General features: G+C 40.7%; 1 protein-coding gene across 1 annotated transcript; it reads left to right on the top strand.

Annotated features, from left to right (window-relative positions):
• The first annotated feature begins 6,631 nt into the window (after positions 1 to 6,631).
• Positions 6,632 to 22,150, top strand: LOC135497986 (uncharacterized). The gene is made up of 7 exons (XM_064788094.1): positions 6,632 to 6,708; positions 7,236 to 7,294; positions 12,249 to 12,396; positions 17,045 to 17,184; positions 17,364 to 17,535; positions 18,072 to 18,759; positions 19,098 to 22,150. Exons 3-7 carry the CDS (start codon positions 12,286 to 12,288, stop codon positions 19,799 to 19,801), a joined length of 1,815 nt encoding a protein of 604 aa, XP_064644164.1. The 5' UTR covers positions 6,632 to 6,708; positions 7,236 to 7,294; positions 12,249 to 12,285; the 3' UTR covers positions 19,802 to 22,150.
• Positions 22,151 to 22,480: the final 330 nt, after the last annotated feature.

The following is a 22,480-nucleotide window of genomic DNA, read 5'->3' as shown; positions in this document are numbered from 1 at the left end:
GATTTCATACTTCAGGTACAATTAATATCGGGATGTAAAATGATCATTTTTGCACCCCTTACTTTGTCCTGGTCCTCTGTCTTTCATACCACCCAAGCTGTTGAATGGCATCGTTTCACAGCGGAATTTAAATAGGATGCCTGTCAATTGTATGTATACAGTATGCTGTGAATTGTACAAAAACAACAAGAAATGAAAGGATTTTGATTCAGAATAATTGTACGTGACTTGACTGACATCTTATATGAACCTTTCCAACATCTAGCATCTTAATACATATTTACACACAGAGCACTCGCATCAAATTAAAACCCAATTTACATCAACATTCAACATATTTACACCAATCTCCCTGGTAACCGGAAAAACGCCGACCGACCGACCGACCGACCGACCGACCGACTGACCTGCCGAAAAACGCTGACCGACCGACCTTCCGACCTACCAACCCAAGGAGTTTCGAAGTTGAGTCACGGGTCTCATAAGTCAATGTGATATATTCAATCCACGATAGCAGTCATGTGAAATGAAATTGTAAACAAGCGCACGTGCGCTGTTCAAATGACAACAAATGCATATTGCGCGTTGCAGTTCATGCATTGCATCGGTCGAGACACTCGAGTAGAAAAACTACAGTGCATAGATTAGGCCCAAATCATGTTTTTATATCCACCGACCATGTAGACAAAGCATATCTTTAGAGTATCGTTATCAGTTCCTTACCGCGTGGGCTCGTTTTCCCGGTATAATTGACTGGAGATGCTGCTGTCAGACACGTCGGACTCCATCACGTCCATTGCGCTGGGCACTATCAGATACATGTGCTATAGAGAAGCGAAAGGGATACTGCATATGACGGTAGGTTGGCAGGTCAGTCGGTAGGTCGGTCGGTCGGTCGGTCGGTCGGCGTTTTTCCGGTTACCAATCGCCCTGCCCACGCTCTTGTCGTAAGTTTAGCCCAGTCGAGTTGACTATCCACCACTCCACACCTGTGCATGTATTTGTATACTATAGGACTTCCAGAATGCTTTCGCAGAATTCTCAGGTGCAGCTGGGCCTTCGTTGTCTGTTCTGAAGAGTTTGATAATAAAATGAATAAAATACAACATAGTATGGCACCCTGTCCAAGCGCTAGGCTTGCCGGGCACTGTACAGATACTAGAAACCTTTAAACAATCGTGTTAAAATGTTCATTGCGAAAATGAAAAAAATGAATATCTAAAATAAGTCCTGGACCGTTGCCAAAGCAGGCGACGTGGTTGAACAACGTGCGATCGGTGTTGACCTCTGTCCTCTTAAAGTTTTCATATCAGCGCTTAGAGCGTGCTGAGAAAACAGGAAAATCGATGGAATCCGTCATCGGTTTGTGGAGCTCGACAGTGGTGACGCCAACGCATGAGAGTCAGGATTGGGTCCTACGTGCCTCGGGTCATATCTTCCTGGGTCATACGTTCCTCGGGACATATCATTCCCAAATAATGATTCCTTTGGTCCTACGTTCCCAACTCATATCGTTCCTGGGACTATGCTTGTATTGTACATTACACGTACATTACAAAGTAACACAAATTGCCTACCAACACCTTTGATATGGTAAATGACACACCGAACAGTCGCTGGTACCGGCTTTTGGTGATAGTAGAGCTAATCTCAGGAAGCATGACATATGTCACGGCAGCGCAATTTTTCGTCAAATCTCTTACTTTGTTCCATATTGCTAGTGGAACATTTAGTTACTTAATATGATTGTATAGAGGGCCGGGTTCTATCTCGCGTAGAAGCAGAATTGTTACAAGGACCCCACGTTTCTCTGATCTGCTTCATCACGGATTAGACCCTGGTAAAACGGAGAAAATCTGCTCGTACCAACCCTTCCGAGATCACCATAATTTCTAGAAAACTGAAATATTGAATTTTGTGTTTTATTTCTCGGAAACGTCTTGATTCGCCGGCACCGCAGGACGATTTTTCAAATCACGACCTCGTTATAACGGCAGTCAGTGGAGAATGATAATCCGCGCCACATCGTGAACCCCCGGCTACTCAGTTTTTACCCATTCTGTACCATTGGACTGTGTCTCTGAACATAGTGACATCATTAGGTAACACCCGCTACCCCTGATGCTTGGTCAACTAGTTTCAACAGCACAGCGCAATAACTAGTAGGCATCTTCCATGGTGTCTCTCTGGAATCATCCGCCGGCGAGGGAGAATAATAATTTCACGTTGATGAGATGTATTGGGGAGATCTAGTCAATTACCTTGCTGCCGAGCCATGCGACGTCAGAAAAAAGACTCAGTGGAATAGTTCATTTGCGCCAGAAAAAGCATTGGCCATTTATGGGCGGAAATTTAAGAAATTTTAGTCAATCTGTCTTGAAAACATCAAAATCCCATTGAAAATAGGAAACAGTCAGTGGGAACCTTCCACATCTTACCCTCTCTTTCAACCCCGACCTCATATGACAAAACTCGCCTTCCTTGGTAGCTTTAATGGGCCAAGACAGCTTTCATTTTGTTCCAAGCATATCATACTCGATCGTACAGCCTTGTTTTGGTACTAGCAGGGGAGCATCGCTTACCGCACATATACTTCGCGAAAGAATCTACTGCGACGAACGTGTTGTGCCATTACTAAAAACCACACCGCCAGGTTTAGTTCCACGCCCTTACCGCCAGCAGGCAGTATAGTGGGACGAGAATCAAACATTTCAAAGGCAGAATAATGTTGCAAATACCAGAAAGACATTGACTGTGTAAGTGGTAGGACTCGCAATGAATTGAAAAACATAATCTGTTTTAAAATTTCATCGCTGCTCTTGCATTGCCTGCCTTCTGATCAGGGCTTTTCAGCAAGTATCCGACTTGCCTGCTCATTATGTGGAGACAATAAAATACAATCCTAGATAATCTAAACGTCACTGATAGTGTATCAAAGTTTCTATTCGGTGTACCTATTAACAGCCCCTGTAGCTACCGGAGTTTCTATTCGGTGTACCTATTAACAGCCCCTGTAGCTACCGGAGTTTCTATTCGGTGTACCTATTAACAGCCCCTGTAGCTACCGGAGTTTCTATTCGCGGATAGTGCCTATTGGCATCATGCCGACTTATCGGCGGTGAATATCAGTCCTAAAGTCTCCTCCTTTCGGCGGTGAAGTATGGATACGCACAGCGACGGTGGATCGGCATGATTGACAGTGATGTTGTACTGAAGGAGATGTTCGGTAGGGATGTCTATAACGTCACAACGTCATTGAGAAACCACCCCTGAGTCATGATGTCATTCAAACTGTGAACTTCGAACAAGACAGATGCAAGTCAACCCCAGCCACCCTGATGAAGCCTAGAGGGGCAGAAACGCGCGTCGGTGGAGCAACACAACAGCCCAACAATAGGGACCGATGGACATTGTTGTAAACTACAGTGACGGTATCCAGTTTTACTTCTACTATTCCGGTAGGGATGTATAAACCAGGGGAGGGGCAAATATCAAGATATATATCGGGAGAGAAATTGTTCGTGTGCGTCTTATATTCGGTTTACGGTGAAGTAGAAATAATATAATTCACCAGGCTTGAAATACGCGAGGATTGATAATGATTGTCAAATTCATTAATGCGGCTAATTATTAAAAAAGAAATAGAGATAATCTATTGTTATCACTAATTCCTCACAAAAATTAACATTAATTTTTCCAAAATAGAATCGTATGGAACAGGAAAAAGGTTAGGTTATTTATTTCGCAAATGTATTCAAGAGGTAATTTTGTGAAGAAAAAACCTAATGTTATGAAAGGTGATTTTGATAGTATACCCCCCCCCCCCTTATATTAGTTTTCATACTGTGACCCGTCATGGCAAAATGAGCCGCATGTCGCACCCAGCTTGACAGGCTGAGAGTGACTGGTTGTTCATTTCACTGTTGTCTGCCTTATGTGAAATCTGAGTACAGGTATATCAATTTCTTCTATTATGTCCTGGTGCCATTTTAGGCTCATCTCATGCGACTCATTTTGCCGCAGTTGGTCACATTTAATGTATTGAACAATTTTTTGAGTTCTTCATTCTTGAGTTAGTTTAAGTGTGCCATTGAAGAGCCCCATTGATTATGTCCTCGAATACCATTCTTGTGCTCCATGCGCTATTCACAATGGTAGGATTCACAAGTATAGTTGTGTGGGCACCGCCTGTATACGCGCATGATCCATCATTGGCGTTTTGGGAACTGAGTATTTCATTTACATGGCAATAACGGTGTCTGTAAAATCCAGAAATGTACGAAGCCCAGAAGGCGTATTCAATACTCAAAATTCAAAATTCAAAATTATACAAATATTGAACTTAGAATTTTGAAGTAAACAAATAATATTGTGCAACTTCAAAATTCAAAATTGTACAATATTGATCTCATGAGGTACCACTAGATGGAGTAGAGGGGCGTTACTCTGAGCCTCATCAGCAGCATAAAATGGCAGCAACCAAGATAGTAATTATTGTGTACAGTGGTGAAAAGTCCTTCGTGTTTTTTTATAAAAGATGGTCAATTTTCATTAGAAGAACTAGGTAAATTCAATATTTGAAATTTTTGAGTTTTGAATTTTGAATTTTGAAGTTGCACAATTGGTTGACCTTAAAATTCAAAATTCAAAATTATAAATTTCGAATTTTGAATTTTGAAGTCAAAGAAGAGCATAGTTTAAAATTCAAACTTCAATATTTGTTGGAAATTTCGAATTCTGAATTTTGAATATTGAATGAGCCTTCTTTGCTTTCGTAGGAATGAGTGTATCAATGATCAACGACAGATTATGCACACATAGAGAGTGACCACTCCCTTTTATTTCATTTACACGCATTCAAAAAGTGGGACCTTCGCAGTTAGGTCATACCTTTAAATTTGTCTGACAGGTAATCGGCCAATGGAAGGGTAAATCAAATTCTGGCATCTTCACCTAAACAAACAATAATCGGAGGGCTAATACTTGAGTATTGCGATAAATACCGGTTTAATCATTTGGGACACTTGCGGAATTACAAAAAAAAGTACATGTATAACTAATATTTTGTACAGGTCGTTATGTTCCTTAAAGCCGAGGACACACTACCAACTATTGCTCACCAAGATCAAAAACAGATGTAGGGTCACCTGGCAAGTCACTCTTGCTGGCCTCAACAACTGTGTGTTCACACCAATGTCAGGCCCAGACAATTTTAGCTACCTGTACCTGTCTGTGACGTCACTGGAGGGAAACATTTTTATCACCTGATGCACAGCTTACTTATGAGACCCCTGCTGTCATTGCTCCTGATTAATCAGGTATATACCTGTAGTTTTATAGGCCCATGGACATTCTCAAAACAGCCAACCATCTTCAAAGTACGGGTTTACATGTCAAAAACATATAATCGGAACTCCACCTTGAAATGTAGACTCAAATAGCTAAAAGAGCTAGTGCCTAGTAACATGAATTCATTTTTTCTTGGTGTAAAGGGCTTGAAAGAGTTAAAAACAAAACCTCTTGTTTACATTTTCCTTGCTCGAAACAGTTGGTGAACCATTCACACACGACAATTCTACCTGAAGTAGCCCCCCTGTGGTGGCAATCTTGGCGAAAATATAGAACTCCCCACCAACTCACCAAGACTGGGTGAGAGTATCTAATTTCATTGGCCAAGTGAATTGCCGGACCGTTCACATATGACAAGACATCTGCAGTCAATTAAATTAATCACCATTGGCCAATTTTTCTTGGTAGTATGTCCTCGGCTTAACAGGATAAACAAGTACAGTAGAACCTCTCTATTAAGGACACCCTTGGTACTGACAAATGCTGTCCTTAATAGAGAGGTGTCCTGACTAGAGAGGTCAAATGGAAACAACCAATTTGTGACCAAAACTAGTGTCCTTAATAGAGAGGTTGTCCTTAATAGCGAGATGTCCGCTAACAGAGGTTCCATGGTATATGCTTAATACACGCACACTGTACCACAACACAATACTAACAGTGGCGTGCACCAGTTCAAATGAAAACAGAGCCACTTGTTTGAGGTCGATCAAAACAAACGTAGATGGTAGAGAACCTATTTATATCATTTAGCCTACATGGAGCGAATCTGTGTTAGTGTGGCAGTTCAGTTTGGAAATTATACGTCCGCGGAATACGCACAGAGCAGGGACAATATCATGATGGTGATGATGATGACGACGACGACGACGATGATGAGGATCAGGCCAATTCTCCCTGTAAAATTTCCCCCTGCTAAATTGCCACTCCCTGTGAAATTGACCTCCTAAAATCCCCCCATCCCCCCACCCCCACACACACCCACCAGCATTACTACCCTTAGAAAAATGTCATGAGATCATCCTTTAATGAATTATAAATTTCACGGTAGTGAAAGATCGGCTTCTCCACAATGATTCAAGGCATCTTTGAGTTTCACCGAATCCATCACACATTGTCTCAAGATCCCTTGTAGTCATAGTGTGACAAAATAGTAGAAAGTAGAACCCCTATTGTGCATAGGTGGTTAATACCTTAGTCAATATGATCAATACGATTAGGTAATGCTGTTTACCATGTTTAGAGGCTTGCTAGGCCTAGGCCCTATAGTGCTTGAGTTATGTTGACAGAGGCCGAGCGTGCAGACCTTTGGCTGTGTTGGACCAGACAGGGATCTTTCTGATAAAAAAGACCTGGGACCACGTAAGTAACGTCGGAATTTCCCATTTTCGGTCGGTTATTTCGCATTTCGTAGATTGGTGTCTTGTAACAGATTGATTAAGACTTGGTTTGTTCTCTGATACAGCTTGTTCACCACCACAAAACCAACGTCCGCGTGGAATACTCTGAAACTCACGGACACGATATATGTACTGACATTTTCACTGGGTGACAATTTAACGGGGGGGGGGGGGGGCGCAGTTTGACCGTGGGGCAATTTTACGGGCGAAAATTTTACGGGGGGGGCAATTTCTGGGAGGGGGGGGGGGAATTATCGGGCAATTGACCGGGGGAATTGTCCTAGAACCGATGATCATCATCAACATGAGAATGACAATTATGGTTAGCTGTGCCCTGCTCCTCCCCTGAACCGTTGTTGTTGACCTGGCTGGCTTCGTGCACACAATCGGCCACCCGGTTTTGAACCCCCCCCCCACACACTTTTGTTGACGAGGCAAGAGTCCTCCACTTCATTGTATGACGTCATTTTCTCACCCCCTACTGAAAAGGTCAAGGTCGGTCTCTCACCACGCCAAACCCGGAACTGTACAGAGTCAACTCAACGAACGTAAGTGAAGAACGTCTATTTAACGGTTAATCGAAGTTTCATCAAAGTTTTCCGCTGGTGACCGCTGAGATGATGTAACGAATCCCCTCAATATAATCGGATATATTCAATGAGTATCACTGGAGGCCTGAAATGCATTGAAAAAGTCACAATCTATAGGCCAAATAATATCCTGAAGTGAAAGTGAAACGGCTGAAACTCAGCCTCGTTCTGGTTCTATTGCTTGATAGTGTATTGTAAGTGTCCCCTGTAACCATATAGTTACCCACGTCAGTTTCAATCACGCTGATAATATGTAAAGTCATAGTCATGGTTCAACCCCCTCTCCCCCGTGCGATGATAGTAGTCTGATTAGCGGCGGGCAGAAAATGCATGCTGCATACCGTCTGCAGACTGGGGGTTTTCTCATGAGTCAATAGAATCTAAGGTTTGGAATTAGGGGACCATATCAGTAGTTGCTTTGCGCCAACTTTTTTTCAAAGTTCGTTTTCTTATACATGTATTTGAATTACCTGTGAATCATCTTGCAGGAAGATTTTTTTTGGGTGTGCATGACAGATGACGTACTTAATACAGAACATGTATATTGTATCGGCCTGTTGTGCCTCGTGCGCCTGGTTGATTGGCCGGCAAGGTTGGGTTCGTTTCAAAGGCAGCATTTCATGATAAAAAGTGCTGAAGGACATTTGTAAATATAATTAAAGATAACAGAATGAAGAAACCCAGGGAACAGAAAACCATTGTATATCAAACACCCACCTTGACAGTTCTCCTCTGTCTCTTGATGTTAAGTGAAAATACCGGCCTCTCTGACACTCTAAACAGGTGTTGTTAGGCCAAATAAAAAATGTTTTCAGGCAAATGTTTATTACTACAGTCCTGGTCACAAGATACATCCTAGCTGATTAGCATCATGTAGGCCCTACTTGCTAAATCCGTGCGAGTCACACATACATGTAGCGTGCCAGTGGATGCACTTGGTTCACAGTTAAAGGAATTTAGGCCTACACCCCAACTCGTGGTGTATCGCAAAGCCTGTTTGCACAACGGCCTAGATAATCTTTGTTCTACCGTTTGGCATATACCTGAAATGGCCTCTTATTTTTTAGTGTGAAAATCACATGGCAACTGTTGAGATGGTCCCCTAATTCCAGATCTTAATTTTAATACAGAAGTTGGCTGAAAGCAACTGCTGATATGGTCCCCTAATTCCAGACCTTAGATTCTATTGACTCATGAGAAAACCCCCAGTCTGCAGACGGTATGCAGCATGCATTTTCTGCCCGCCGGTCTGATTAGCAGGTCATGCTTGCGTAAAATCGTTCAAAATAGGTTTTTGGCTGCTTGCAATTCAGAGTCTTCTAAAGATCACTCGACAAGAATTAGTCTCTGCCGTAGGCTGAGACTTTTGTACTGGGGCAATATTCTCACCAAGAAGATGCTTCTCCGTATTTCGATCGAGCAATTCTTGGCTCCAGTGCGCAAGTGCTATGCCAATACACAGAGGAGTACATAGAGGCAATACATAGAACAAACCTCTCTATCTCAACCGGTACGCAGTACCTAAAAGTAGTTATACACGGTCTGTCTGCTGACACCGAGTCCCGGTGTAAAATAAAATTCAGTCCCCCCCCCGGTCCTTTTGTTAAAGTGAAAAGAGTCGTCGAGTTCCTTTGTTGAAGATTATGTAGCTTACCCTAACCATGGAGGTATAAATAAGAATACCTCCATGCCCTAACCAAACTATTAACCACATTCGTTGACAATACACAGCTTTTGTATGGGGTCCTGCATTCCTAGGAATTCCATTCATTTTACCTCGGTACGAGTTTGTGTACATTAATACATGGTGTCTATACAGCGATGATTTACAATGTATCTTCATAGTTTATAGTGTACATCGATTTTGCCGATTTTATAGCCCTCATTTGACACAAGCAAACTCTCCCTAAAGCTTTCAAAAGTTTTGAATGGTATCTAACCTGTTCTAAACGACATATAATGACTGTTTCTTATGTCTGTGACAACTTAATCATCGAGTTTGAGTGATTTTCAAAACATTTCTTTTGGCATAAATTATGACGTCTTGGTCGCTGAAAAGTGTCAGTGGCGGGAGATTTAAACTTCTTACACATAGCAATGATGGATTTTGCTTTGGGCTCTTTAGAAGAAGGGGTATTATTTTGTCATACTATAAAAATTACTGTGAATTGTAGACAGTTGCTAATCAATTACCAAAACTAATCCATTTCGGACTTTGATTAGCCAAATTGCTACTCGTTGAAAAAATGCGTTTCAAGTCTAAATGTCCCCCAAAATGTTCACATTTCAACAGTAAGGGGTTTACGCATAGCCTGACACACCCGCGCCTCACTGTGGCGGAGACTCCAGACTCTAGCAAGACTCAACTGACAATTCTAGTTACTGCTGATATAAAAGTAATCACATGGGAAACTGTTTATCAATCTCTGCCCTCCGCAAATTAGTTGGTCAATTAAGTGCAATCTAAAGTAAACTGAACAAGCAATTTATGGTTTTAACCGCAGAAAAATAGATAAAAATTCGATGATGATGTGATAACAAGCGTAGAAATCTTGGTGGGCAGTGTTTTGTAACAAATTGTAATCATATATCAGTGTCAATGTCAGTTTGCTTTTGAATCTGGTTAGTTTCAGTGAACTGGAAAAAGACCGAAGAGTTGGCTTTCGTTCCTGTAGTCCATTCCGCAATTTAGTTCCCAAGTGTAATGCATTCTCCAAACTCGCACAGTGACGAAACTTGATGATATTCAAGCGTATTCTCTGCCAGCATTGGCGTCCATTTTGGTAAGCCAATAATTCTGCGAAAATGGCGGCAAATTTAAGCAGGGGCAAAACGACGTCATGGATAAATCGGGTTCGGGTCTTTCGCATGGAGTTGAGAGCGTCGAAAATGGTTGACAGCTCGGAAATTTTCTTATTTTTTGCGCTTTTTTCTCATCAATTGAGTATTTTTGATCAACTTTGTACTAATAACGCGATGCAAAGAGTTTAAATCTAAATGCCTACAGTTTTCTTTAGTTGATCAACGGTATATTTCTTTCACAATTTGATTTTGAGTGCCGAACTTTTTGTTTCCGCTCGAGTAAGATTTGGGCAGGTTCTCGGTATATATGCTTATTTCATTACGGTCTTTTTTGATGTGTTAATTCCGTCTGAGCCCTTTAGGGGGCTTATTAGGAGAATAGGTTACTCACTAATTGTTTATGATATTTATACTCAAAAATGTTTATCCACTTTATAATAGCTCCAGTCAGCAGATTAATCATCATTGATAAGTGTGAAGGGTCTGGCTGACCTTTTTAGGCGTGTTCTGGGAGGCTTAAAAGACACTGAGGGCTGATTTTCCTCTAGGCCTCTCAGTTGATATCCTGTTCTAAAACACTTGGGGTGGGAATGAACCACCCATTACAGTGTGAATGCACAATGCGCCAATGAAGCCTCGTTTTAAATTCTGCGGTTTGGGTAAGGCAAAACCATAACCGCTTTGGTCGGTGCAAAATGTGGAAGCATTTCAAAACATTTAAAACCACATAATTCGACATTTAATTTGAAATGTTTGATAATAGAAATTGGTACCGAACTGGAGGTATTGGTTGTCTCACCCAAACTGGGAGGGTGGAGCTAAAATGTAGACCAAAACCGAGCTACGAATCTGGCCTAATCCTATCATCAATCCACAAATTGGCCACTGTAAATCCTTGGGTGACTGGAGAATCGACTGTTGGGACAACCATGCAACTTGCTACTAGCTTCTGGCTCATGTCGACCACATGGGCTCTATCCACCCATCCATCCCAGACACAGACATGACAGATAGGCCAGCAATGTTACCTATAGGACGCACTCAATAGGTGAAAGATACAAGATTTCAAAAAAGGCTATGAATCAGTGGGGCGATGCTAATAATTTATCTGGATTTTTGGCTCATCACAACACCGCTGTGTCCGTCGTCCGTCGTCGTCTGTATCCTGTTTCAGAAACAGTGGCACGTTTCTTAACCGCTAGAGCTATGAACTTGAAACTTTGTACGAAGGACCCCCCCTAGGTCAAGTGACCTCTGACAATGAATTTCGGTCCGATCTGATTCTTGACTTGGCTACCAGGGGCCAGACGTTGAAACCTAAAAAGTATGATATCTCTCTTATGAGTAACTCGTTTTCGATAGAATTTTTATGGTAGGTTCTCCTAGCAAGGTTACATCACATATTTTACGGGTTTTTGATTTGACTTAATTTTCAAGGTGACAGAGGTCAAATGGCGTAAATTAGCCGTTTGAGTGTGACTATGGCACGTTTCCTAACCGCTAAAGCTATGAACTTGAAATTTGGTACACATGACTCCCTATGTCATGTTACCTCAGACACCGAATTCTGATTCGATCTGATTCTCGACTTGGTCGCCAGGAGGCCAAAACTAAAAAAGGGAAAAAGTGGAATATCTCGCTTATTAGTGACTTGTTTTCGATGATTTTTTTATGGTAGAACTTGCAATTTGGTACACATGACTCCCAACGTCATATTACCGCTGGCAGCGAATTTCGGTCTGATCTGATCCTCGACTTGGCCACCAGGGGGCCAAAATTAAAATAGGTAAACGGTTCAATATCTCGCTTATTAGTGACTTGTTTTCAATGATATTTTATGGTAGGTTCTCCTAGCAAGAATACATCCCATATCGTACGGGTTTTTGATTTGACCTAATTTTCAAGGTCAAATGTTCAAATGGTGTAAATTGGCCGTTTGAGTGTAACTATGGCACGTTTTTTATCCGCTAAAGATATGAACTTGAAATTTAATACACATGACGCCCTATGTCATGTTACCTCAGACAACGAATTTTGATCCGATCTGATTCTCGACTTGGCCACCAGGAGGCCAAAAACTAATCATCAAATACTTTGTTATTCTTTTCAGGACAAAATTATTCCTAGAGCATTGATACCGATACAAAATGTCTGGTGAACATATTAAACCGAAGTTACAAGCGCCTCCACTGCGTGATGCACATGATTTAGAGTTGGAGAAAACATTCAAAGCCTACATTAAAGAATTCAATCCAAAGGTGAGTTATCTGAATCAGGAAGATATTCTTTCTAAAATTTGACAGGTTCTCAGCACTCCTTATTTTGTTAACAACAGGTATAAAACAATGGTTAGCTACCAAATCGTCATGTGTTTTTATTATGGATTTAGTAATGATGAAGGGGGTGGGGAGGGGAGGGGGGGGGGGCGATGAGTTACATGGTTTGCTTCGACCGCTGTATTAAGCTACTGTAGACATGGTAGACTCTTAGAAATAAATATCTTTTAGCTTTTGAAAAACCTTAAATATATTTTGCACCCTGTAGAGGTTTTTCGGTAAAATGAATATTCCTGTTGGTTTTTGAGATTTTTAAAAAACCTCTAAGGGGTTTTTAACTTTGCTGAAAAACCTCTGCGGGGTATATATTTGCATTGTTAAAAAGAGGTTTTTCAAAAGTCCAAAAATCTTTTTTCTAAAAATGTATGTGCGTAGTTGGATGTCTAGAGACCTAAGACCTAAGACCTCTAGAAACCTATGACGCTTGATACTAGAAACCTAAGACCAACCTAGGAACATAAGACCCTTGACACTAGAAACGTAAGACCCTACTAGAAACCTAAGACCCTTGATACTAAAAACCTAAGACGGTACTAGAAACCTAAGACCCTTGATGCTAGAGCCCTAAGACCCTTGATCCTAAAAACCCAAGACCCTTGATGCTAGAAACCTAAGACCCTTGATGCTAGAAACCTAAGTCCCTTTGATGCTAGAAATCTAAGACCCCTGATACTAGAAACGTAAGACCCTTGATACTAGAAACCTAAGACCCTTGATACTAGAAACCTAAGTCCTCTTGATGCTAGAAATCTAAGACCCTTGATGCTAGAAACCTAAGACCGTACTAGAAACCTAAGACCCTTGATGCTAGAAACCTAAGACCCTTGATTTTAGAAAAATAAGACCCTTGATGCTAGAAACCTAAGACCCTTGATGCTAGAAACCTAAGACCCCTGATACTAGAAACCTAAGACCCTTGATGCTAGAAACCTAAGACCCTTGATGCTAGAAACCTAAGACCCTTGATGCTAGAAACCTAAGACTTTTGATATTAGAAACCTAAGACCCTTGATGCTAGAAACGTAAGACCCTTGATACTAGAAACGTAAGACCCTTGATACTAGAAACCTAAGACCCTTGATGCTAGAAACCTAAGACCCTTGATGCTAGAAACCTAAGACCCTTGATTTTAGAAAAATAAGACCCTTGATGCTAGAAACCTAAGACCCTTGATGCTAGAAACCTAAGACCCCTGATACTAGAAAAATAAGACCCTTGATCCTAGAAACCTAAGACCCTTGATACTAGAAACCTAAGACCCTTGATACTAGAAACCTAAGACCCTTGATACTAGAAACCTAAGAACCTTGATGCTAGAAATCTAAGACCCTTGATGCTAGAAACCTAAGACCGTACTAGAGCCCTAAGACCCTTGATGCTAGAAACCTAAGACCCTTGATGCTAGAAACCTAAGACCCTTGATGCTAGAGCCCTAAGACCCTTGATCCTAAAAACCCAATACCCTTGATGCTAGAAACCTAAGACCCTTGATGCTAGAAACCTAAGTCCCTTTGATGCTAGAAATCTAAGACCCCTGATACTAGAAACGTAAGACCCTTGATACTAGAAACCTAAGACCCTTGATACTAGAAACCTAAGTCCTCTTGATGCTAGAAACCTAAGACCCTTGATTTTAGAAAAATAAGACCCTTTGATGCTAGAAACCTAAGACCCCTGATACTAGAAACCTAAGACCCTTGATGCTAGAAACCTAAGACCCTTGATGCTAGAAACCTAAGACCCTTGATGCTAGAAACCTAAGACCCCTGATACTAGAAACCCAAGACCCTTGATGCTAGAACCCTAAGACCCTTGATGCTAGAAACCTAAGGCCCTTGATGCTAGAAACCTAAGACCCTTGATGCTAGAAACCTAAGACCCTTGATGCTAGAAACCTAAGACCCTTGATGCTAGAAACCTAAGACCCTTGATGCTAGAAACCTAAGACCCCTGATGCTAGAAACCTAAGACCCTTGATGCTGGAAACCTAAGACCCTTGATGCTAGAAACCTAAGAACCTTGATACTAGAAACCTAAGACCCTTGATACTAGAAACCTAAGACCCACAACTTGTGCTGAAGTGAAGGGCAGAACTCCAAGCTTCATGTTGCTACACTTACATACATGGATTTCTTGTGCTTTCATACAGAGGGTTGGGTTTTTGTGAGGGGTCCAATTCTTTTTTGTTCCGGTAATTACTGCACGAATTAGATTATAACCATTTATTATAACTTTACATAACTTTTCTGGCACAAAACCTTCTACTTTTGTATAGTTTGGCATATTTGCAACAGCTGATTTTTTTTCTACTATTTTCTTGCTGTTGGGGATGCTATATGCCCTGTGAATTGATTCGGCTGCAATTTCTGGAAGTCCACTGGATCTGGTCGTATTAGTAGACCGCCTGCTCGAGATTTGCAGATGAGCAAACTGAAATAAATAATGTGCCCGAAAGCATTATTTAGTGTGTAACGTACAGTGACCAAATATTGCTATGAAGCATGCTCGTGTACTGCTGCTGTAACAATATATAGCGATCACTCTCTCTAAAACTGCTGCTACATGGACAGTATCAAATTGATACTGTCCATGTAGCAGCAGTTAGCAGTATCAAATTGATACTGTCCATGTAGCAGCAGTTAGCAGTTTTAGAGAGAGTGATCGCTATATTGTTACGGTAATCTTCTCTAACTGAATTAACTTCTTCATTTATATAGTTTTCAAAAAAGGGGAGATGTTTATAAGGTAAGTTAGTACAGATGGCAGCATCTTCTTGTCCGTGACATTCAGTTGGTCAGCATCCCCTGACATCATGTACTTATACAGGGTGGTCCAGAAAAATCACAACCGGATACTTCCACTACCGGGCAGTTAAAACCATTGATACCAATGGGTGGGGAATCTTTCTAGAAGAAGAATGATACCAAGATCGACCAATTCTGTTTAGTAGTTTTTGTTGTTGAGACGTTTTTGTGAAGCAAGGTTGGAGTCCCTTGGCCAGGTTGCAGGTTAGTGTGCTGAGGCCTGACCATGCTAACACGACCTTTACTCAGTTGCAAATGGTCACTGGGAACCTTATCAACATTATCTCATATCAGTATTATCACCTTACATTTAATCCACCTACTTATCAAGTTCAATTCACCGGCACAGTTCGATTTTTCCTGTGGGCGAATGAAGCCTGTCAGGGCTTCTCAAAATAGGCTCTAAAACAATAATACTGATTCCAGAACCAAATCGGGCGATCTTAGGATCATTCCTCTTCTAGCAATATTCCCCATCCACTGATATCAATGGTTTTAACCCCCCCCCCCCCCCGGTAGTGGAAGTATCCGGTTGCGTTTTTTCTGGACCACCCTGTATAAGTACATGATGTCAGGGGATGCTGACCAACTGAATGTCACGGACAAGAAGATGCTGCCATCTGTACTTAGGGAAACTAACTAATCTTATAAACATCTCCCCTTTTTGAAAGCTAAATGAAGAAGATAATCCAGTTAGAGAAGATTACCGTAATCATGGTCGTGCTTCCTCCTTTGTAAGATGGCGTCTGTGTATTAAAGCCTGTAGTCTGAGACAAGACCACAATTGATTTTTTAAGCCTTTTAGCAGTTAAATTGTCAATGTTTGACCGCGACGCATCAAAGAACGCGTCAAGTAGTGAAACTGAAATTCGGATATGATATACGGGCTAGTCTTGCGAGTAACTGGTGCGATGGAAATTGGTGATTGACCACGGAAATTTTTTGATAATCGACAAATTAGACAGACTTTGATATTTCCACTGTTTTCAGCCAACTGGCAGAAAAAACTCAAAACACGCCCCCTATTACCCAATTAGCAAAATTCGAAATTAATTTTTTCATCAAATAATTTCTTCATATCTGTAGACTTGCCACAGCAAATATTTTTTCAATACCTCTCCAAATATGTACTTGAGAGTAAAAAACATGCACTCGTCTAATTGATGGGCCTCGACCCTCCAACCTATGAATATTCATTAGTGGTCTTGTCTCGTCTATATCTGTGTAATCTCCTTATTCATCATCTCCAGAGTCGTGGACACTCCACTAAACATAGCCTGCTCTCACCGTAAAGTAAGGTTGACTGCAGTTACCGTAATCGACACAGCGCTATGTAAACAACCAAACCTAATGGAATTCAGAAGGCAGCATTATCAGATATACAGAGATCAAACCAATGCTGGCTTCTCGGATTTATTAATTGCCATCAGGTCGTTGGGACACACATCAGAGAAGGCGAAACCTATCAAGGGTGAAAATATATACTAGACTCCTAGTATGCTGCCCCACCTCCTAGTACTGGTTAGTTAGCAAGATTGTTGTTTGCTATTGTTCCTGAATATCGAGGTGGCTGGATATAGAAATGATTAAGACAAAATCAAGCCCGTGATGCCCTTTTCACTACTATCATAATTCAGATACCTTTGGTCCAACATTGAAATGATCAGCCTAATTAGCTCGACATTATTTCAAGATCAAACTGACAATGAATAAGTCATCAATCATCTAATGGGATTCTATCCGACATGTTTTCTTAACTGTTTCAGGTACCGAAGAGCGAGGACGGTCTCATGAACGGACTGGTGTGGAGCTACTTTGTCACGAACCTGGACTTGGCGTTCGGCCCGGAGCGTGTATTGCTTGGTTGTGATGTATTTAATGAACACTATGACCCTCAAGCGGAAAGGTATGTACTGTAACTTATCTTAGCCTATGCACTTATGTTTTTACAAATAAGGCTACTTAAAGTTCCTCACGGCCTTAATTAGGCATGCCACTCCTACGAGAGTGCCAGCAGAGAAAAAGCATCATTCAAATGGTCAGGGCTCATATGTTGTTTTGAGACGCTCTCTTCATCTTTTGCAGAGAGGAAGCATTGAACTACGAACAATTTTCGAAAGCCATCGACGACTTGTTGAAGAGAAATGAGGATTATTGTAGAGGGAAAGAAGATAGTCTTGCTCCATCACGAGATGCAATCATATCTGCAATCATCAAGAGACCTGCGAAGATAAACATGCCAAAGTGGATTCATAAGGCATGTGTAAACCATATGTGATTTGTCAATGTAATCTCATTGTAATAGTCCTACAATCCGCTTGTTGACGAAAGGATATATGGCTAATGAGAACTGAACTTAGGTTATGATTTAAAAACACAATCTTTGATGACAATAATAATGATAGAACCTGCCTAAGAAAAAGGATATACATGTAATTTTTTTGCTGCTCCAGCAATTTTATATAGTAAAGGTCCTAGTCTTGGCTTAAAATACGCCGTTACTTATGAAGAAGATGATGATGATGTACCACACATTGGTGAAAACCCTTTCTATTCTACCAGGTCGAGGTATATCTTTTCGTCGTTTACAGAAACAATTTTTTTTTCATATCAAAATAACGTTTGGATGTGTTTCACGTACATGGTTGTAAGTCATCTTTTTAACTTGGTAGATATAAATCATAGTGTCATATTTTCTTAACACTTAATACAAAAGCTAAAAGCCTCTGATAGAAACGACTACTAAAAATAATCCATTGAATAAAACTACTATTTTCCCTCTCTTATTTTCAGTGTGCTGGGCACCTTCGAGATTATCTCCTTAGTGAAGCAGCACCCAAGGTAGGTGTTGCGGCGGCTAAGACGATAAAGGCCATTCATGCCGTTGCTGCATCATCAGCAGAAGATCTGGCAGGAATAGGAGCTGCAGTCCCATGGGTCGCGCCTCTCATTCAAGTCTTCAAAGAGGTGTGGGAACATGTTAAGGCCTTCAAAACGATAGATGACAGCATTGAAGAGTTTGCTGGTTTGTTAAAATATGCTTCTGATGCTATTATATACATTTACACTAAGGACCTGTACCAGGTCGCTAATACAAAAGATAGATTGGAGTTCGGCCTAAAATGTACATTGGAAAAGTCCAAAAAGGTTCTGCTAAAAGTAAATAAGCATTGTACTGGGAACATTTCGAAACTGCTTTGGGCGAAGAAGGATCAGATCAAGTTAAAGGAACAAACGAGATCAATCTTAGATTGGCTGAGCTCACTACAGGTCATGCAGGCTGCGGAAAGTATGGAATTGCTAGAAGAAACTAATAAGCTGCTGGAAGAATTGAAAGAGGGCCTATCGATGCAATTACCAGAGATCAACAAGAAAATTGATGGCATGAAAGCGCTAATCGATGCGATGAAAGAGACTGGTGATGATACAAATGCGATGGTTGGTGAGATGAAAGAGAACGTTGAACAACTTTTACTACGTGGTGAGTGTTCTTCACTAAATCCTGCCATGCCATTGAATATATAGTAATAGTCCAATCAAATACGAAAAACCAAGAGCAAATTTCAACAAAAGTCTTGATTTGTGGCTTCTTGAACTTGGGGTGTAGGAAAGCGACATATCCAGAAACGGTACTCAATCGGTGAGTCAGGACTGTATGAAAGTAAACTACTGCGTGTAGCTCTATCAATGAGCTATGCAAGGGAATTAAAGGGGCCGGCTGTTTATCTCAGTGGTTATAATTAATAAGTAATCAGTTACATGTTATCGTCATGCGGATTAGGACATGTGTTCTAAAAAAGTATTGCCTTTACTTTACAGTCGAGAGTTTAGATGATTTGGCCACGCTAATTCATAAAACACAAACACACCATGAGACTCAGCAGAGCAAACCGAACGACTACGAGTACGACATAATGCTGCACGACACATCTGATCAATCAGGAGAGGCAACTGAAAAATTCTACCGCGAGCTTCAAGATATTGAATTATCGACTGGAAAAAAACTGAGGGTTTTTTATTTCAATAAAGGAGAACCAGGCACAGATTTCATTGCACTGCTTCAAGATAAGTTTTATAAGTGCGAATATTTCTTCTCCATTTTAACAAAGTCCAAACCTGAAGAAACGGAAGCAAACTGGGTATTAAGAGCAACCTTGATTCAACTATTGTACCAAAAGTACAGGAAGAATAATTTGATTCCGATATTTCTTGGTGGTAAACAGGATTGTCACATTCCATTTTTATTACGTGGTGTGACAGGTATTAGCTATGTGCCTGAAAACGAAACACAGGTGCCTGAAAATGAAACACAGGTGCCTGAAAATGAAACACAGGTGCCTGGAAACAAAACACAGGTGCCTGAAAATGAAACACAGGTGCCTGAAAATGAAACACAGGTGCCTGAAAATGAAACACAGGTGCCTGAAAATGAAACACCGGTGCCTGAAAAAAGAACACAGGTGCCTGGAAAAAAGGGGACCTGGAAGGATGACGTCCGAGGCCTGTTTGAAAAAAAGAAATAAGACTGCCATTGAATATTCATAGGTTGGAGCGGTTCCGTCAAATGCCTGTAGTTCAAGAAATGTTACAAAAACACTATTGCATATATACTGTATACGTTTGAGGATCCAGACCTAGACACGAGTATGTTTTTTTTTTCAATACCCCTCCAAATATATTTGCTGTGGTAAGTCTACAGATATGAATAAGAATATGTTGCTGAAAAAATTAATTCAGATTATTGGAAACTTGGCAATTATAGGGGCGTTTTTTATATTTTGCTCCCAGTTGGTTGAACCGGCTGACACTATCAACGTCTCTCCAACTTGTCCGATTATCTAAAACATTCCGTTCACAACTACCAGTTTACATTTCACCATTTACTTTCTCGACTGTCCGGAATATCATATCAAAATTTCAGTTTCACAACCCCACGCAGTAATCGATGCGCCGCGGTCAGACATTGACAAATTAACTGCTAAAAGCTTTAAAAATCAACAGTGGTCTTGTCTAAAATATGTGCAATATATACATAAGATAGGCCCATATTTCTACACAAACGTACGGAGCCTCCCTTTGTCTTCAAACCAAGTTTCTAGTCATATGATAAAAATTTACCAATGATCAATGCGATTCAGTTTTTTCGATTTTGGCCAACTGGTGACCAAACCAGGAATCGAACCAGACCGTAACTTAGTCTTAAAAAGTAGGTCAAATAAAAAACCCGTGTGATATGTCATACATCGTTTTTACATGTATGTAACGGAGCACGCTATAAGTAATATTCCTTTCTCCTCCAAGAATCGTTTGGTAGCAATACCACAACACGAGAACACGCAGTTGGTACGGTAACTATGCCAAGACCAACAGCTGACGCCAAGGCAGCTCTAACATTTCCACACAGTGAAAATGTTAACCATTTCGGTCAGCAAACGGGTTTGAGTTCACACAGGAGTCCTCACCACACCATACGAACGTGTCTGCCTCCCCCAGCGTCGAGCTGTGAACTGCCCCACCTTCAAAAGTTTCACAAGTTAAAAAAACATGGTCGATCAGTTCATATTACCAAACACATCACCAAAGAAAAAGTCCAAGAGAATGTCAGGCTGGGTTTAGAAGGAAGTGTAGTACTATTTATAATGAATTTATATTTCATACCTTGATACACAGAAATATCGCAAAAAGGAAAGTTAGATTTTACACTGCTTTTATTGACTTTTCAAAATCCTTTGATGTTGTGAACAGAGGTAAATTACTGACAGAGGTTGCTGGAGATGAAGGGAGTAGATGATAACTTTTAAATGCCATAAAGGCAATTTACAAGTGTATACAGGCATGTGTAACCCGTCACAGCAAAAGCAGTGGCATGTCGCTCTGATCTTGGCAGGTTGAGACGGACTGTTTGTTCATTTCTCTGTTGTCTGCCTTTTGTGAAATATAAGCACATCAATTTCTTCCATTATCTCCTGGTGTCATTCAGCCTCATCTTCTGTGCGACATGCGCCTGGTTTTGCGGTGACGGGTCACATGTGTCAGAGCTGGTCAACAATGTTCCGAGAGTATTTTGACAGTACAGTTGGTTAGAAGTAAGGATGTATTTTAAGTCCATTGTTGTTCTTATATATGAACTAACTTAAAAAATAGAAAGAAGTGGCCTTCGAGGGACATGGCTCGTGAGGATAAACCTAAATTACATCTATTATTATTTGCTGGTGACATCGTGTTTTTCTCAGACAACAAAAATACTTAACAAGCTTTATTAGATATTATAGAGGAGCATAATCGAGAATGGGTTTTGAAGGTAAATTCAACGAAAAGTAAGATTATGGTATTTAGAAAAGGAGTTGGAGTAGCAGCGTCTGCAACATGGACATAAACGGGGCAAGAGTTGGAGATTGTGGACGAGTATATAGACCTAGGGTTGAAGTTTATATCAGACCTATCGTGTACGAATATGGCAAGTTACAAGGCGGGCATAGGTAAAAGAGCCGCCATTGGTTGTTTTCATTCATTGGACAACTTTGCGAATCTACCAAACAATATGTTCTTTAAGATTTTTGACGCAAAGATTAAACCTGTTATGAGGTCTGGTTCAGAGATCTGGGGAAATGAAGAATACCAATGTATTGAACGAGTACAATTGTATTGTTGTAAGCAACATGGTCGTGTCAACGCAAGCTCATAATACTGCAGTGTTGGTGATTGTGGTATAGCGAATTTTAGTTGTAATACGAAAATAATATGTACAAAGTATTGGTTTAGAGAGCTATGTAAAATTGCCGTCACTGATAGATATGCAAAACTAGCCTACCAAATGCAACTCTAGGATTTAGAAAATGATAAAACAAATTGGGCCTCTGACATTTGAAAAATATTATGTTTTTCTGGTTTTCAGTATGATGGCTGAATCAAGGTGTAGAAAATGAGGCGCTTTTTATTTCTTTATTAATCTCAAAGAGTATATGATGTTGATCGCCAGGGATGGTCGAATAGACCAGCTCAGTCAACCACATCATGTTGCTCATACTATACAAATGTGTTAGAATCAGATTGGTATCTGAATGTTATTACAGTTAAGCATTTTAGAAATGCATTGGCAAGTTTTAGTTGTGGCTTATTCAGCGACAACCACTCAAGGGAATTAGTTGTTTGTCGCTATTGCAATTGTAATGAATTGGACGATGTATTTCTTGTTTTTAATG

This window comes from Lineus longissimus, chromosome 13 (assembly GCF_910592395.1).
Source record: "Lineus longissimus chromosome 13, tnLinLong1.2, whole genome shotgun sequence".
NCBI lineage: Eukaryota > Metazoa > Nemertea > Pilidiophora > Heteronemertea > Lineidae > Lineus > Lineus longissimus.
This window is presented reverse-complemented; position numbering and strand designations above follow the sequence as displayed.